General features: G+C 51.9%; 2 protein-coding genes across 34 annotated transcripts in view; one reads left to right on the top strand and one right to left on the bottom strand.

Moving 5' to 3' along the window:
• The window catches only part of PAPLN (papilin, proteoglycan like sulfated glycoprotein), a 34,765-nt gene extending 21,220 nt beyond the window's left edge, over positions 1-13,545 (top strand). For 13 of the 20 annotated variants that reach the window (XM_078053894.1, XM_078053885.1, XM_078053889.1 and 10 more), the window contains 9 exons: positions 413-866; positions 1,585-1,722; positions 1,871-1,995; positions 2,223-2,376; positions 2,902-3,039; positions 3,756-3,883; positions 3,984-4,092; positions 6,508-6,674; positions 10,437-13,545. In XM_078053894.1, the coding sequence (XP_077910020.1) occupies positions 413-866; positions 1,585-1,722; positions 1,871-1,995; positions 2,223-2,376; positions 2,902-3,039; positions 3,756-3,883; positions 3,984-4,092; positions 6,508-6,674; positions 10,437-10,612 (1,589 nt within the window). In that variant the 3' untranslated portion in view covers positions 10,613-13,545. Of the gene's footprint in view, positions 1-412; positions 867-1,584; positions 1,723-1,870; positions 1,996-2,222; positions 2,377-2,901; positions 3,040-3,755; positions 3,884-3,963; positions 6,675-8,362; positions 8,512-8,664; positions 8,798-10,436 lie in introns of those variants that run through there. The other 7 variants (XR_013440770.1, XR_013440771.1, XR_013440772.1 and 4 more) reach the window with 7 other exon arrangements.
• NUMB (NUMB endocytic adaptor protein) overlaps positions 12,759-17,602 on the bottom strand; it is a 190,448-nt gene continuing 185,604 nt past the window's right edge. For 10 of the 14 annotated variants that reach the window (XM_078053905.1, XM_078053907.1, XM_078053909.1 and 7 more), the window contains 2 exons: positions 15,733-15,972; positions 12,759-14,827 (listed from right to left, as the gene is read on the bottom strand). In XM_078053905.1, coding sequence (XP_077910031.1) covers positions 14,112-14,827; positions 15,733-15,972 — 956 coding nt within the window. In that variant the 3' untranslated portion in view covers positions 12,759-14,111. The remainder of the gene's footprint in view (positions 14,828-15,732; positions 15,973-17,602) is intronic. The other 4 variants (XM_036117863.2, XM_036117856.2, XM_036117866.2 and 1 more) reach the window with 2 other exon arrangements.

Below are 17,602 nucleotides of genomic sequence, written 5' to 3' on the forward strand. Positions count from 1 at the left end.
GGTCCTGGGAACAAAGGCGGGCCCCTCACTGGGCACCTTCACAGATGTCCCTGGGAGCCGAGGGCTGGGTTCTTATGAGCCAGGCCCTTGGGCTGCTCTGTGCGTGCACTCTCGGGACCTGGGTCAGGCATGGGGAGGGGAGGGGCATGAGGGGGCCAGTCCAGGTTGCTCATGGCCCTGACCTTCTGGAGGGCTCTAGTTCTGTGGGTGGAGCCCAGGTAGGTCTGGGCAGTGAGCAGACTCTGCCCCCAGGGCCAGGTCAGGGGTCTGGGCAGGGGTGTAGACGTGCTCTGTGAGCTGGGAAGGGCCTGGCTCCTAAGTCCGAGGCGGAGGGGACGGTGGGCCCTTGCTGGCAGGGCTCTGCTGGGCAGCATCCTCGGCTTGATGACACGCACCCTCCCTGTCCCCTCAGCCTACCCTGTGCGGTGCCTGCTGCCCAGCGCCCACGGCTCCTGCGCGGACTGGGCCGCCCGCTGGTACTTCGTCCCCTCTGTGGGCCAGTGTAACCGCTTCTGGTACGGCGGGTGCCACGGCAACGGCAATAACTTTGCCTCTGAGGAGGAGTGCATAAGCAGCTGCCGGGGGCCGCACGCTGGGCCCCGCCGGCCCGAGCCAGGGGCCTCTGGCCCGAGCACCCGCGCAGATGGTGGCGGCAGCCGTCCCGGAGGCCAGCAGGAGGCCAGCTGGCCCAGGACGGGGGCCACAGTCCCGACGAAGCTCTTGCCTTCCGGTGGCCTCGGGTGGCGAGACCAAGAGCCTGGGGCGTTTGGAGAACGGCCCTGGGGCGGGGAGCTCGGGCCCCCAACCCCTGGCCTGGGCGGAGATGCGGGGCGACCAGTGCCGCCCTCCCACAGCTCCCCCTACAGGTGAGGCCTTACCTTCCCCGGGTCAGGGGCTGCACCTGTCGGAGCTAAAACCCTGAGGTCCGCAGGCCCTCCCTCCCCATCCCTAACCTCAAGTCCTCCGAACAGCCCTGCCTGGAGGGCCCCGGTCCTGTCGATGTACACATGGGGAAGCTGGCGTTGGAGACAGGAGACTTGCCAGTAAATGGTGCTGCCATCTTGGCCAGACCTTGCCTGTACACCCGGGCCTGTCTAGTCGGGAAAGCTTGCAGGCCTCGTGACCTTCGACAAGTCCCCCAGCTTCTCCAAGCCTCAGTTTCTTGACCTATAAAATGGTGATATTCTTAGATTTACTGTGGGTTCCACAGTCTTGGGACTGAGTCATGAGAGCTTTGGGGAGAGTAAAAACAAAATAAAACTTTAAATTCCGAAGAGGTCGAGCATGTGGTTTAGTTCCCCACATGGACCTGGCGTGAGCAATCTGTCCCGGCCCCTCCACGCCCTGGGCTTTGCGCCTACCCTGCTGCTGTCACAGGACCAGGCTGAGGTAGCAACGTCCAAGGGCGTGTGGGGAGGATGGAGAGGGGGGATTCCCGAGGCCATGGGCTTCTGGAGCTGACCCCGAAAGTGCTGGAGACAGGATGGGTGCCCAGTTCTCTGTGGTGGGACACTGATAAAGGGGAGTTTCCAGTCCTGGCACTCAAGCCAGCAGTGTGGGTCCTCACGGCCCCCCCCCCCCCAGGGTCAGCTTGGCAGGCCCGGAGCCGTCCCTGGTGCAGGCCCCCCGGGGGCAGTTGGTGCAGCTCCTCTGCCAAGATGACATGCCCCTGGAGCCCCACGCCAGGTGGCAGAAAGACGGGCAGCCCATCTCCTCCGACAGGTATGTGTGTGGCAGCCCCCTGATGTCCCCGGGATGGGAGCATGCACGCAGGGCTACAGTCCCCTCTGGTAGGAGCGCTGGGGCCGGAGGCGGGCTAGGCTTATTGTCCTCAGGAGCCCAGAGCTCAGGCCCCCACCTCTTCACTCAGGCACAAGCTGCAGCCTGATGGTTCCCTGGTCATCAGTCCCCTGCGGGCAGAGGATGCTGGCATCTACAGCTGTGGCAGCGGCCGGCCAGGCCGGGACTCTCAGAAGATCCAGCTTCGTGTCACAGGTCTCTGCCCCGGGGATTCCCATGGGCCCTAGGCGGGAGGCCTGAGCCAGGTGCTCCCACACTGGAGGGGCCCTTCCTGCTGGCAGGGACGGCGCTCCGCAAGGGCCGAGGTGGAGGTCCTGCCCCTTGTGGCGCTCATTTTTCCACATGTCCCTGGCCAGCTTCATGCCCCCCCCCTTCCACCACACTCTCCCCACAGCTCACCCCTTCTCCTGGCCTCATGACAGGGGCTGATGTGGCCGTGCTACCTGAGGCTGAGCCAAGGCACTTCCCTCAGACCAGGGACCCAGCCCAGGGCCACAGTCCTCGGGACTCCAGCCTAGTGGGGGACAGAGGCGGCCTAGGGGCCATCTCCTCCTTGCAGCCTCGGCCCACGACCAGGTAACAGCGCAGCAGTGCCGTCCTGCTCTCAGCCTACCCCACTGGAGGGCCGGGGGTGATGGGGGTCTCAGTGGTGAAAGAAGGGGAGCACTCTGCCTGGTGAGGACAAGAGAAACGTGGCTCCCTGAGCACAGCCTCTTAGGAGGAAGGGGAGCCCTTCACCCCTCCCCAAACAGTTAAGGATGGTCCAAGGCCCAGGACACAGGGGCTGAGGGAAGGGAAACACACCAGGAGCTAGAGGGCCTGCAAAGGCCTAGAAGGAAGTTTATAGAGGCGTTGCAGAGGGCTGGAGGGCACAAGTCAAGGAGTGAGCAGCAGAGGTGCAGGGCAAGGACGGTGACAGTCAAGATTCTGGGGCAGAGGGGGTGGGCGGTGGGGAAGGTGAGAAAGCCCCAGGTGATTGGTGGTGGTGTCCTGCCCAGGACAAAGCAGCTCTGTTAGGAAGCTGAATCTGGCAGGAGCGAAGGGGGCCGTGGGCTTGTGCAGAGGGCCCCCCTCATGGCTGTGGGGGTGCTCGTTCTGCAGGCTGCTTCTGGACAGGAACCAGCCTGGGGTGGTGGACGCCCGACCAGGCCAGCGGATCCAGTTGACCTGCCGTGCTGAGGGCTTCCCACCCCCAGCCATTGAGTGGCAGAGAGATGGGCAGCCCCTCTCTTCCCCCAGGTTTGTGTTCAGCTCCTCTCTTAGCACTCGTGTCCCACCTCCAGCCCCTGACCCTGTGCAGGCCTCGGGGGAGGGAGCTGCCAGGCGCCACCCCTGGTCAGTCCTGAGCAGGATTCCATGGGCTCTTGAGAGATGCTGCAGCTGGGCAGTAGGGTTCCTGGGGCAAACCAACATTTGGGTCTCTGGGTCTTTCCAGTGTGGTTAGTGCAGAGAAGTAATGGGCCAGCTAAGGAGGGGTGATGGCTGAGGGACAAAACAAGAGGCAGACCCATTTCTGGCTGTAATCCTAACAGCTAACATTTACTGTACTCGTTATGAGTATGAGGCTTGTTCCCCATTATACACTCTGCACAAGGGCCACATTGAGGTAGGTGCTATCTTATCCCCGTTTTACGCACAGGAGCGTAACACCACACAGCTCCTAAGCGGCAAAACCGAGATCTGAGCCTGCTGAATGAGTATAGCAAGAACTAGAAACCCACACCGGAATTATTTTGTATCTGGAAGCTTGAAATGAGTTTTTTATTGCCAGGCTTAAAGGACGCCCCTCCCAGTAAATAAGCGTACCAGCAGCTGGAGGACCTCAGGGCCTAGGGTCAGATGGCCCTTTGCTCAGACCCCACGGAACAGTAGGGGCCACTCAGCACCCCCCCAGGGAAAGGAAGACCCTGCCAGCCCCCTGGGGATGGAGCCACCTGACTGTGCTTTGTTCCTAGACACCAGCTGCAGCCCGATGGCTCTCTGGTCATCAGCCATGTGGTTGCGCAAGATGGTGGCTTCTATGCCTGTGTTGCTTTCAACGGGCAGGACCGAGACCAGAGATGGGTCCAGCTCAGAGTTCTGGGTAAGGTGGCAGTCCTGAGCGGAAGGTGACCTCTGAGGTCAGGCGGCATGGGTGGGGCAGGATTGGCGAGTGGCCGACAGTGCTTCCTCCTCGGGCCTAGGGGAGCTGACCATCACAGAGCTGCCCTCTACTATGATGGTGCCAGAGGGGGACACGGCCAGGCTGCTGTGTGTGGTGACAGGAGAAAGCGTAAACATCAGATGGTCCAGGTAAGGCTCTGTTCCACACAGGCCTGGCCCTCAGACCCTCACACCTGAGGCTGTGCAGCCCAGAGAGTTGGTCCACCTTTCTGCAAGGATATTGCTGTTCGCACCATTCATTCTTCAACTCCTGCCTCCAGGGGAGGGGGCTGCAGCACCCTCTTCCCGACATAATGCGGCCCCAAAGGACTGCTCTCTCTTGGCCGGGCTACACCAGTGTTTCTCAACCTTGGCACTATCGGTATTTCAAACTGGATAATTGTCTTTTTTAAGATTTTGAGAGAGAGCGTGAGCATACAAGTGTGGGGGTCGGGGACAGAGGGAGAGGGAGAAGCAGGCTCCCCGTGGAGCAGGGAGCCCGATGTGGGACTTGATCCCAGCACCCTGGGATCACAACCTGAGCTAAAGGCAGATGCTTAACCGACTGAGCCATCCAGGCGCCCCGGACTGGATAATTCTTGATTGCCGGGGCTGTCCTGTGTATTGGAGGATGTTTAGCAGCATCCAGGCCATCTACCCACTAGATGCCAGTAGGATCTCCCTCCCAAGTCATGACAATTGACAATGTCTAGAGACGTCTCTTAATGTCCACTGGGTGACACAATCTCCCTCAGGGGTTGAGAACCACTGGGCTATACTCAACTTTGGGGACTTCAGTGGTCTTTTACCCCAGATCAGTTGCTCTTTTATTCATTCTTTCAGCAAACACTTTTTTGCCCCCTTCCTCCTTGCCATGTGTCAGGAAGAGCTTAGGCTCTGGGGATCTTGGTGTAATCTGGGCCCCCCAGATACTCCCAGGCAGGAGATGGCCGCGTGTCCCCTGGGGTCCAGAGGTTTGCCCTCAGTGCTGTGTGTGCCTGGAGGACGGAGGCTGCCTCCTCTCTGGGGGAATCCAGGAAGGACTGGACACACATGTGACTTTGGCTGGGCCTTGAAGGCTGAGGAGGGGAAGGCTGTTCTTGACTGAGCCTCAAAGGTGAGTAGAAGAGATGATGTCAGAATGGGAAGGGGCCTGTGTGCAGGAGTAGGGACGGTGGCTGGGAGCTTCTGTAGGCTTCTGGGCAGCTGTGCTCCGTGCAGACCTGCCCTGATCACGTCCGGCCTCTGATGATTCTAGCAGGCCTGTATCTTCCATTTTTGCTTCTCCTTGATCTTCCTAGCAGCAAATACACTCAGGACTCCCCTCTTCAAAGCACAACAAAAGATACCCTCCTCTGACCCTGCATGTCCTTGCAGACCCTGGCCTCATCTGGAGTCTCCCCCTCACAGCGGCTCACATCCACCCCCACTCCAGGGATACTGCCCTGTTCCTAAATCCTCTGGACAAATCTCAGTCCCCACACGACCTGCAGTGTCCTTCCGCTGACCGCTTGCACCTCCCGACATGCTCCCTCCCCTTGGCTCCAGGAAACTACTGTTGTCTGGCCTTCTTCCTCTGGCCGCTGCTTGTTTTCCTGGCTGGCTCATCTTCTCACACCAATCCCTCAGAGGCTGGTGCACCTCAGGGGCTGTGCTTGGTCCTTGGTCTGTCTAACTTCACCTTGGGTAACCTTGTTGGCACGTGGTTTCCAGGATCATCCAGTGCTGATACACTATCTGGGTCTAGACCTCAAATCCAATGCTGCCCGGTATCTTGCGGGCACCCAAAATGCAAAATGGTGGAAAAGAGCATTCACCATTCAGCCCTCTTCCCCACTCTGGATCTTCCCATGGTGGAGGGGCACCACTCTTACCCAGTAACCCAAGCCCGGAATCTCCGTCATCCTTCATGTCTTCGCCCGACCTCGCATGTGTGCACTTCTGCCGTAGCCACTTTCCTGCTCTCTGATTTCAGGCTTGTCCTCGCCCCAGTCGGCGAGCCTTTCCATGGGCGGATACTTGGTCAGTCCCGCTTAGCTCACACCCCTCCATTTCCCCCAGGGTCCAGGCCAAACTCTGTCTAGGCTGTGTCCACTTCCCTCCCTGCTCTGACCATGGCCTCCCTTCGAGCTCGCGAGCCCCTCATTCTCCCTTTCACCGGCCAACTGTTCCTCCTCATCCTCAGGTCAGGGCTCAGCTAGGTCATCCTCAGGGAAGGCGCCCCTAAGCACCTGTATCCCAGCCCTGTGCCCTCAAGGCAGGGAGCGCTTATGTCCCTCACCTAGCACAGGGCCTGGCACCTCATGGCTGCTTGAGAGACCTTTGCTGATGAAAAGCGAGAGCGGGGTTCCTTTGTGGATTAAAAGGCAAATTCACAATAACTTAGATCAGTGTGCTCAGTTGGGGTGAGTTCACCTCACTTTTGAGTTATTTTGCTCTGAGAACGTTCTTTTTGGCACGGTGCCCCATCTCTTTCTCGAGGTGAGGGTCATCTGTCCACAATGATTACCTCCTCCCTTTGTCTCCTGGGCCTGGCCGGCTCTCCCAGCGTCCTCTCCCCTCCAGGAACGGGCTGCCGGTGCGGGCCGACGGGCATCGCGTCCACCAGTCCCCAGATGGCACGCTGCTGATCCACAACCTGCAGGCCAGAGACGAGGGCTCCTACACGTGCAGTGCCTACCGTGGAAGCCAGGCAGTGAGCCGCAGCACCGAGGTGAAGCTGGTCCCGCCAGGTAAGAGGCCTAGCCCAGGGCCTTGCTTGTGCCCCAGAGCTGGCTTTGTGCTGCACAGGGCGGGGGAGGGCAGGCTCTGCAGGCTGGGGGGGACCCTAGCCTGAGTCCTGGCTCACTGCCAGTTCCTGGTAGTGTCACCTGTGGCAAGGGGCTCAACCTCCCCGAGCCTCTCCCCTCCCACGTGCAGCGGGCGACTCCAGCGGCTGCGGGAGCTGTGCTGAGGGTGAAGGAGATGGTGCAGATGATGGGCATCTGGTAACAGCTTAATAGGCGATGTCAAATATCATTTAGACTTACTGATTTTGAGAAATAGGATCGACTGGAATTTCATTATAATCCTTACGGCAGATAGACTGTTAAATGTGTCCATTCTAATCAAGGTGGCAAAAAAATGAACCTATGATTGAAAAGTGCCTTTGACCATATAATCCAGAAAGGGAAGGTCAGGGGTTAGTATCACCATCTTACAGATGAGACAGACATCCAGACACCTCATGTGATGTTTTCACAAGTCACACAGCAAATGAGGGGCTAAGCTGGGATTAGACCCTAGTTCTCATATTTAATATTCTTTTCCTTAAACGATTGTAGCTGTAACTGGGCAGAATTTTACTTGCGTTATTCAGTAGTTTATATTCTTCAGCTCTTGCCCAGAGTTATAGATCAGTGAACCTAAGGACCATGTTGTAAAACAATTAGTTTCATACCACTAAGAAAAAAATGCCACTAGAACTGTTAAATGACACAGTGCTAAGACACCATCAATTCAGATGCAGTCCAATTTGAGAGGTGTTAAAATGGGAAAATCAGCACATCTCAGAATTGGTAAGATAGACATGAGCTCTATAGTCAAAGAGGCCAGAGGGCAAGGGGGAGTGGGAGGCCTGCCCTCCGCCCAGCCTGCCCTTCCATGTGTCCTTGGTCCAGGCTCACTGACTGACCGGCAGGCAGTGCCCCGGGCCGAGCTGCCGCTTCTCATGAGGCCTGAAGCAGACTTTTCAGGACCTCTCCTGTGCTGTCTGCCTGGACGCTCATGGCGTCAGGGCCGCAGCACGCACCAGGAGAGCTGCTATACCGGGGTACTGGGCCTGCTACGCTGTGGGTGGGAAGAGGCCAGCGCTAGAGGTTGAAGGTCCGTGGTAGAAATGTCGCTTAGTGAATCAGACTGACATGTAGGCTTCCGGTTTCTGAGCTCCTTAGGATAGCCACTGGGACTCGAGTCCCCAGGGCCCAGCTCAGTGCTCAGCATCACTAGGTGCTTAGGCTTGGTGACTGTGGGAGGGCATTACCTTCGCAAAAGCGCTAGACCACCGGGGCCATTTCCCCCCGCCCCCCCCGCCCAGCAGATTGATCTCTTGTCTACAACCAGATTTACAAACCAGAATGCAGATCTGGGTGAGAAAGAGAGCTGTCAGGGGACCCACGTGTTCATGTTTGTGACTCCTTGTAGACACGTCTACATGGGAAGCCAAATTAGAAACTTGTTTGATGGCAAAGTCTGGTGGGGCTCTTGCTTGTGTGGTCGCACACTGAAATGTCTGACGTGACCTGCTTCCTGGACAGGACGCCTTTCTCCTGCCCTCTGCTGGATGAGTGTTGCTCATCTCCTACTTTGTGGGCACCTGTCTTGACTAGAAGCTGTCTCGCCCCTCTCTTTGTATTCATTCTGTTGATTATGCTTTTTGTAGAGTCTCACTGCTTGAGGCTGCCTCACTTTGCCTGATTCGTGGTCTGGTGGCATACTGGAATTAGTGTCAGCGTCCAGGTAGCAGGCTTTAAGCTAGTCACGCTCTGCTGCAAGGTACATGCTTCCAACCTTCTTGCCTAAAAGACGGGGGTGAGAAACGGAATACTGTAGGGATAAAACAGGGGCTTGTGCACTTTTTTTGAATGAGAGGAAATGAGGCTATGAAGCAAAACATGGTCAAGCACTCAAATTTTAGCCACAGTCACTTGTGTGCCCCAAGTGCTGTTCCCATCTCCATTTCAGGTGAGGAAGCACAGGCAGAGAGCTGAAGTAACTGGCCCCAAATCACCCAGCTGGGAAGCAGGAGAGCCAGGACTGAGCTCAGGCAGTCTGGCTCCAGAGCTGGCATGCTTAACCACCATGCTGGGCACCTAACCTCTGGGCCCTTGACGGGCCCCGGGCTGCAACTGCTGAGAGAAAGTCGTTATCAAAGTTACTGGTTTTTAAAACAATATGCATAAATGGCTTGATATTTATATAAATGTAGGTACGGTTGGCCCCTGAGCAACACCAGCGATTAGGGGTACCGACCCTCAGTGCAGTCAAAAATCCACATAGAGGGGCGCCTGGGTGGCTCAGTCGTTAGGCGTCTGCCTTCGGCTCAGGTCATGATCCCAAGGTCCTGGGATCGAGCCCCGCATCGGGCTCCCTGCTCCGTGGGAAGCCTGCTTCTCCCTCTCCCACTCCCCCTGCTTGTGTTCCCTCTCCCGCTGTGTCTCTCTCTGTCAAATAAATAAAATCTTAAAAAAAAAAAAAAATCCACATAGAACATTGACTCCCAAAAACTTTACTAATAGCCTGTTGACCAAAGCCCTCCTAACACAGCACATATTGTATGTGTATTATATACTGTATTCTTACAGCAAAGTAAGCTAGACAAAATGTTAAAATCATAAGGAAAATACATTTACAGTACTGTATAGTATTTAGTGAAAAAAATCACGTGGACCCGCGCAATTCAAACCCATGTTGTTTAAGGATCAGCTGTAGTTAGTACTCTCATTATACCGATATTCCTAACCTGCACAGAATCAGGTACTAAGACTACTGAGGTATAATCTTTTTCGTTGTATTTTGGGAGGAAGCAGGGGGAGAGGAGATGAAGATAAGCCCCAGGAGGTCTGACTTTAGGGAAGGTGCTATTCAGGCCTAAGTCCAGCTGAGTCACAAGAGCCCCTTCCAGAAAGAAAAGGGAAGTTAACTAGATGAGGCCACTTCAGTCCTAAGATGAAGCAGCGGAATAAAACACCCACAGGGAATTTTTTTTTTTTTTTTTTTAAATCTCTATGCCCACTGTGGGGCTTGAACTGCTGACCCTGAGATCAAGAGTCACTTGCTCTACAGACCCAGCCAGCCCGGTGGCCCTCTCACAGGGATTTTTAAGTTCCCGAAGCTCCTAGCACTTTCAGAGGGGGCAGCAGTGAGCATTTTGTGTTTAGTGCAGTGTTCGAGCCATGGCTCATTAGGCTCTTCTAATCGCCTTGCCTAATGGTCACTTGCTCTCTCGGGGGGCAGTGGGAAAATTGGGAAGATGGGGAATGAAGTGACTGAGATAAACTGGGGCTACTGAAGGCACAAACCTTTTGAGGTTAGAGGAAATCAGCAGTGAGAGAAAGAGACAAGACAGCTCTGGCCCAACTCAAAATTTTACTTAGGGCTGATCCCCCCACCTTCCCTTCCCAATCCAGGGGCTAAGGCAATTGTCACTCAGCTCTTCAGGTCACAACAGCAAGGGTAGGGAGTTAACTTCAAGAGGTGTCATCATGTGTAGTCAGTGCCTGAGAGTCTGCCCTGGGCTGAGGCTGCAGGACCACTGCGTGCCCAGATGAGGCCCACGGCGGCGGCGGGGGTAGGAGATGCACACAGGTGGTAAAAAAAAAGAGTACAGAGCAACTGTGCTTTTTGGGAATCTGGCAGTTCTGCTGCTTTCCTCTTAAGGCAAAGAAAGGGGAGGTGGGACTTTTCAGCCTCCACAGCTTCCTTACCCCTTTGTCTCTCCCTGGTTGTCTCCGCAGCACTGCCCGCCCAGCCCAGGGCCCTGAGCAGGGAGTGTGTGGATCAGCCTGAGCTGGCCAACTGTGATCTGATCCTGCAGGCCCAGCTCTGTGGCAATGAGTATTACTCCAGCTTCTGCTGTGCTAGCTGTTCCCGCGTCCAGCCTCACGCTCAGCCTGTCCGGCGGCAGGGATGAAGGCCAGCCGCGGCCCCAGTCCTGAAACAACTCCTGGTCCGTGGCCTCGGGCTGCCAAAGGGCTCTACCCTTCAGAGAATGGGCCTCTCAGCCCGCCGCGCCCCGCCGTGCCTCGGCAGCCGCTGGCACCACAGCTCGCCGGCACGAGGAGTCAGCTTGGATAAGGACACCCTTTACGGCTTCCCTCTATCATTTTTCATACAGGATCAATTCACTGGGTTCTAAAGCAAGCTACCAGGGTTCTCGATTCATTTAAAGCTGGGTGGGGGTGTGTGTAATGGTTTCAGAGTTAACATGTATCTCACACGGGGCACACTCATTCCTGCCGTGTCGGGCCATTTTTCCCTGCTAGAACTCCCATCTCCTCTAGGGTCAAACAGTGGTTCACTGCTCTAGTCAACCTCACCCTTCCAGGCAGTGTGGCAATCAGCTTCAACTGCCACCTGTATGTCCAGTTAATGGCATGTTTGTGAAAGCTCTTGCCAAAGTGGAATACGGCACGTAAGGCTCAGTACACGATGTGGGACGAAGGAGCAGCAGGTGATGATGGGAGCATGCCAGAGGTGGGGGTGCTCCTTACTTTCCTCAGGAAGCTAGTGCCCGAAGCCCTCCTCCTAAGGCCAACAAGCAGAGCCTGGTTGTGAGGATCACCTCACCCCTGCAGCAAGCTGACCTGCTATGTACAGTGACCAGCTGGGAGCCTCTCCTCCCCAAGCAGGAATCTGTGAGGCAGAGCCAGACTATTAAAAAACAGGCATCAGCAGGACAGGGGAACAAAGGAGGGGAAGGCAATACATTAACAATGAAGTAGTTTCAGAAATGGTTTGAGTAGGAAGAAGTCCTTCTCCATCTCTCAGAACCTCCAGTTCCTCGGTGCTAAACAAGAGGCCTGGATTCAATGAGCTTCCAGGTCCCTTTCCACTTTAACCTACACATCCTCCAGAGGACTGGCTGGACCTAAGTGACAGGTTATTCTGGGACATAAGAAAGACAGGCATTACAGGGAAAGCTTTTACTACCAACACACTGGTTGGAAAAGAGACAAACTGCATCATGGCTGAGTGATACTTCTTGGTCTCTCTCTCATTCAACAAAGGAAACATGGATTAGGGGCATAGGTATTTTTTTCTTTCCACTTAAAAAAATACAGAGGAGGATCCCCTTTCATTTACCATGGCTGGGTTTGCTATACAAATTGGAAACTAAGGGCTACTTTCTTGGACTCCCCAGTTCTTGCCAACTGGCAACATCATTCAGAAGGTAAGTTTGAGGTGAGCTAGCTCTTCTCAGAACTAGTCACAGAGTAGTGGGCTAAGGTTACAGGAAAGAGTAACACTCAAGCTAGACCAGTGGTTCTCAACCCCCTTCCATATTGGGAACTTGAAAAACAAAAAACAAAACAACCTGGGGTCCTCCCCCAACCACTTTGATTTAATTGGCCTGGAGTATGGGCCAGTGTGAGGATTTTAAAAGTTCCCCAGGTGATTCTAGTATGTATCCAAGGCTGAGACTCACCGCTCCAGCAGGACCCTTCAGAAGGTGAACCTTGGTTCCAGTGTATTTTCTGATGACTAGGCTGGGGGTGGGGAGGGTGGTGCTGAGATTCTGTACCTCTACTCAGCTCCTAGGTGCAGTCCATGCTCCTGTTCCAGACCACACTTTGAGCAGCAAGAATCTGACATCAGAGATATGCTTAGGGTCAACCAAAGCCTAGAGCAGAAACACAAAAGTGAATTTTAAGCATATACGAGTCCTGGTGGGCAAAACAGACGAAGGGGATTAATCCAGAGGTATAATCTTCCAGTTATAAGTCACAGAGATGAAAAGTCTAACACAGGGAATATAGTCAATAATATTGTAATAGCATGAATGGTGACAAATGGTGACCACACTTATTGTGATGAGCACTGCGTAATGTATACAGAATTGTTGGACCAATATGTTGTACACCTGAAACGGTAACACTGTATGCCAATTATACTTCAATAATAAAGAATATACTAGTCCCAATAAAAGATTTTCTAGCCACCAAACCAGAGTTCTGTAGCAGCAGCAGAACGGAGCAAGAACAGACCAAAAAGAACTAAAAGTAAACACATTTGCTAATAAAGAAAAGGGGAAAGACCAGCCCTTCATGGGCAAAAGCTTCTACCACGAACATTTATTTTTGTTAAAGCAGATTATAAATTCTCATCAGTACAAATATATATAACTTACATTTGATTGTAAGGCCAACGTTCAAAAGTAAGAATGAGATGGGACCTCACGTTGTTACCAGAGGTCAAGAGGCCGCCATGGCAACAGGACGTTCTGCTCACCACGTGGGGGGACAGACGCACACACAGCTAATAAAACTAGAATCTCCATCCCCACAAAACTCGTGGGGACAAAACCTAAAGGACAAAACAAGACCCACCAAGACCCACATGACAAACCAACACAGTAGCCTGCGCTCCCCATCGACGGATGTGATTCTGTCATTGTCACCTTAGTGTTAAGTAGAGGATTAACATAAACTGCAGCAGTATAGGAAAGAAGATGCATATTCTCTATAGAGTATTTAGATTGATTCCATTAAAATAATGACATTAGAATTTCATCACAGGTTTAAAACCAGGACAATACTGCTCTTTCGTTTTCTTTAAAACTACAACCTAGTGACTGTATTGGTCATTTGCATGATTGTTGCTGCAATGTGCTACTTACAATGAATGATACCAGATAAGCTAGGGACCCGGTCTGCAACTCCCAACCTTTCCTCTCTCCGCTTCAATAGGCATCACTGATAAATCAATCTTATGTACAATTTCTTACAGCTAACCCTTTTACCTTTGGCAAGATTACTTACAACTCATACAACTTTTTAATATTGAGAACTATTTAAAATATTCTAAATGCATAAAAATAAAGATTTTGGCTTTTTTTTTGATATATATATTTATAATATTTATTCTTACTCAAAGTGGAAGCTCAACTTTGCCCCTAAAATATAGCTCTGTTGGGCAGCTGCTGATGTGCCCTCCTGGGAATTCTGGCGACATAGCCTGCCTCCCGTCCCCAGCCCAAGCACAGGCCACCATGTTCTTGATCTCTAAGACAGGCCAGTACTGAGAGGCAGCAGGTGAATGGCCTGAAAAACAAAGGGAGATTGTTTTGCTTCCCGTTGTGTTTTAAATTCCAGTAAATGTGCTTTGAATACAGATTCCTGTTCAGATATTTCTGCCTCTCTGTTGCCAGAGATTTGTAAGGGGCTGAGGGAGTAGGAGGGGGACAGAGGGAAACATTTCCTTGACTTCTTTAGCCTAACTGCAAGACAACTCTTCTCTAGGAATGTTTTTTCCGTTTTTTTCAAAATCACCTCTCCTAGCACTCTCTGCCTGGACATGCCTTGGGACCTTTGGGATTGGTGAAAAGTATACTGATTGGGAACACAAAGTTCTCTTTGCTCCTTTGACCCCCTTGCTAAGTACAGACAAAATACATAAGCCATAGAGACTGCTTAAAGTTCAATTTCAAACGTCTTCTGTAAGTCACTGGAGAAAGGATTGGTGGGAGAGGGGTTAGTACGCTGCTTGGACTTGCTTTCTAATGCAGCCCACTGGGCTTCGAAAGGATCCACTGGGCAGGTGCCTGCAGGAACCTCTGTGTGCTTATCTCCTGAGGCCAACCTGCCATCGTCTACACCATTGAAAGCTGCAGAACCGTTGAGGTGCTGAGCAGGCGGCTTAAAGAAGGGACTGGCAGTAGCACTGCTCGTCTCATACTGTGGGAATGTCTGCTGCTTGACCAGGCTGGGAGACTGATGGGGGTGGGCGGCCTGAGGGTGGCCTGCAGTGCCAAACACGTTGGCTACCATCTGGGAGGGAGTGATGCCCACCACAGGCACATTAGGGGCTGGATAGGGCATCCCATTGGCCACAGGATAGGACTGGGCAGGGACAAAGGCTGGCTGCAGGGGTGGGACCACGCCCACTGGCACAGGCTGAGAGGTGAGGAATGCGTTCCCTTGGAAAGGCGGCGCTGGCTGGGTCATGGCAGTGGGTGGAGGAGGCTGGAGAACTGGCTGCAGAGGAGCAGCTGAGGCCTGGGGCTGCTGCGCCCGGACGCTCTTGGACACCTCTTCTAACCAGCGGTCAGCCTCAGAGGGAGTGCGTCTGTGACCAGCCTGCAAGAGACCTGGAGATGCAGCACCAGAAGATTGACCCCACTCGGTCCCTGGGAACGAACAAGAGGGAGAGAGACAAACGAATCAGAATCTTTAGGGGTTTCTTTTCTTTCCCGATAACCTTGGTTACTTGAATGAGCCTAACATGTGGAACAAGTCCCTCAATGGGATACTTTGTGGTTCTGGCCGGTGGGAGAAAAGCCTCTATTACCAGCCAAGGAGGGGTTGTTTTAGGACAAAGGGAACCAGTCAGACCATGCTGCTGTCTCAGCCATGCTGAGGAGCTGTCTAGACAGGGCTCGGCTACACAGAACGAAGGCAGCTGGCTGGCATCAGAAACCCTTTCCTACTGCTGCGGCTCCTCCATGGTACAGAAACCAGCTTGCACATGCTCTGAAGGGCCCAAGGTGATTCACCTTCTGCTCTAACAGAATAAAAAGAAAATAACCAGTAACTTGGCAATGTGCCTCGTGGTCCCTGTCTTGCTTCAAGACACATGTTATCCTTCAGGTGAACTGCCTTCATTACTATTTAAAATTTGTTCCGATTTTATAGTTAACAAATGTTCACTATAGGAAAACTAGAAAGTATAGAAAAATATGAAGTACTTTCGGCAGCCCTTCTGTAGCCTGCCACCATAAGAAGCGGGGTACCCCCTTGCTGCGGGCATGTCCACACATCTCCAAATTCAGTGGTTGACTCAGGGCCCAGGAATCTGTATTTTATGAAAGCTCTAGGGGGTGATTCTGTTTCGTAGTCCTAAGAACTATCAAATCTAATCTCTTGAGTTCCTCTCCTTCACCATCCTTTCCTAATAGTAGTGTATTTCCAGGAGGGAAACATACTGTTCCTAAAAGGATTTCTCCCTGGTTCCCACTCAGGTAAATGGTTGATTTCTTAATCGGCGTCACTCATCTGATCCCAGAATCCTCACCACCATCCGTGGCCACCTTACCCGAATGTGTGGCTGCAATTCCCTTGTTAGCAGCATCAGGGGCATGGGCCCAGGGGTTGGTTTCACGCACAGGCATTGCTACGGGTGCTAGAGCAGTATGGGCTGGCTTAGCAGCAAGCACATGGAAGGCTGAGTCAGTGCCATTAGCTACAATGGGAGCAGACAACATCGATGGAGTTAATTCATGCAGGGTGGACGGGCGACCCCCTGGAGCTGGGTCAGTCAGGCCAACGTGCGATACTGGTGGAACAGGTTAAGACAGAAAAGTTGGTGTTGGGATAACCATGCCATCTTGCAGTGGATACACAAACCTTTTGGCAAAAAGGGAATTAGAGGTTGTAATTAAAATAGCTATACTGAAAAAAAAAAGTCAAATGACCATTCTAGGAAAATCTGTCTATAGGGGGAGAGGGAATGAAACCTAGAAAAACAATTTCCAATTAAGTTGAACAGAGCTGCTTTGTCTTACAAGCAGCGAAAATCTATTCTAGATATAGCTTAGCCTTTGGCATAATGATGTAGATAAAGCATTTCCTTCTCCTACCACTTTTCCAAAAGATCAAATTATGCCAACAATAACAATGGGTTAAATATAATGATCCCTTATGATCATCAATAGTACTTCATTAATAGTACTTCAGCGTGCATCATCCTATTTCTCTCAAAAACCCCATAAAGCTGGTATACTCATACTATAAATGAGAAATCAAACTTGGAATATGTTTTCATTTGCTTAATAAATTTGTAATTCACTACAGAATTAATTTCATCTCTCTTTTTTAAGATTTTTTTCCCCTCAGGAATGGTCATATCTCAAAGTACTACTATTCTTTCCTCTCTTTTTATTAAAAATCTCTTAACCCTTGCTCCTTTACTCCAGATATCTAATCCATCAGTCTCTATTCCTTAGTCCAGCTCTCTATCATATTTAGTTTGGAGCAGACAAGCAGGCACCTTCCCCTGCCCTTTGCTTTAATCACTCCCTCTTTAAGACTAGGCAACCATGCTTATGGCATTGGTACTATTTACCCCAGGCTTGTCTAAAAGTTTTGTAGTCCTAAGAACTATCAACTAACAACTACAGCTCCCATAGACTGGGAGCCCCTTAAAGGCAGGTAAAGGACTATGTTCTATTCAGTTTTGTACATCCCATTGTAAATAGGCACAGAGGCAACAGAATGTAACAGGTACGATATTCAGAAAGACCTGGGTTTAAATCCTGGCTGTGCATTTGGGCAATTTGCTCAATCTCTCTGAGCCTCATCTTCCTTATCTGTAATGCTTACCTCAAAGGGTTGTTGTGGGGATTAAATGAGATGAGAAAATGCATGAGTCCTTACCAAGATATGGTAGACACTGTGCTAGTAAGTGCTCAATAAATTGTGCCTATTATAGGTATTACAAATATTTGTTAGATGAAATGAAGAGCCGTTTGGTGCACATGATTATAATGGATTTTTTTTGTTTCTGTTATTAAAAAGAGACTCTGAAGGAAAGCATGTAGTAGCTTCCTGACGGGAACGGGGTACTGTCTCCACAGCAAAACTTCTTAGCTCTTTCTCAAAAGAAATGAAGAAATGGTGATTATAAGAGTTCAAATTCTAGAAGTCTGTAATTTAAATTATATATAGACTCTTTGTGGACTTCAGAGTCAATACCAACTATTAACTCGGCATCTATGAAAACAACAACTTTTAGTAACTCCTCAATGCCTTTACGAAGGCAAATTTTAGGATACTTGTTATAGAAGATGAAATGAACTAAAGAGCCAAAAGAAATGCCTTTTTCTTTATGAGCCTCTTGTGACAGGGTGGAGACTAGGTGAGTCCAGGGCTTCTCAACTTTGGCACTATTGATAATTTGGGCCAGA

This window comes from Halichoerus grypus, chromosome 8 (assembly GCF_964656455.1).
Source record: "Halichoerus grypus chromosome 8, mHalGry1.hap1.1, whole genome shotgun sequence".
Lineage (NCBI taxonomy): Eukaryota > Metazoa > Chordata > Mammalia > Carnivora > Phocidae > Halichoerus > Halichoerus grypus.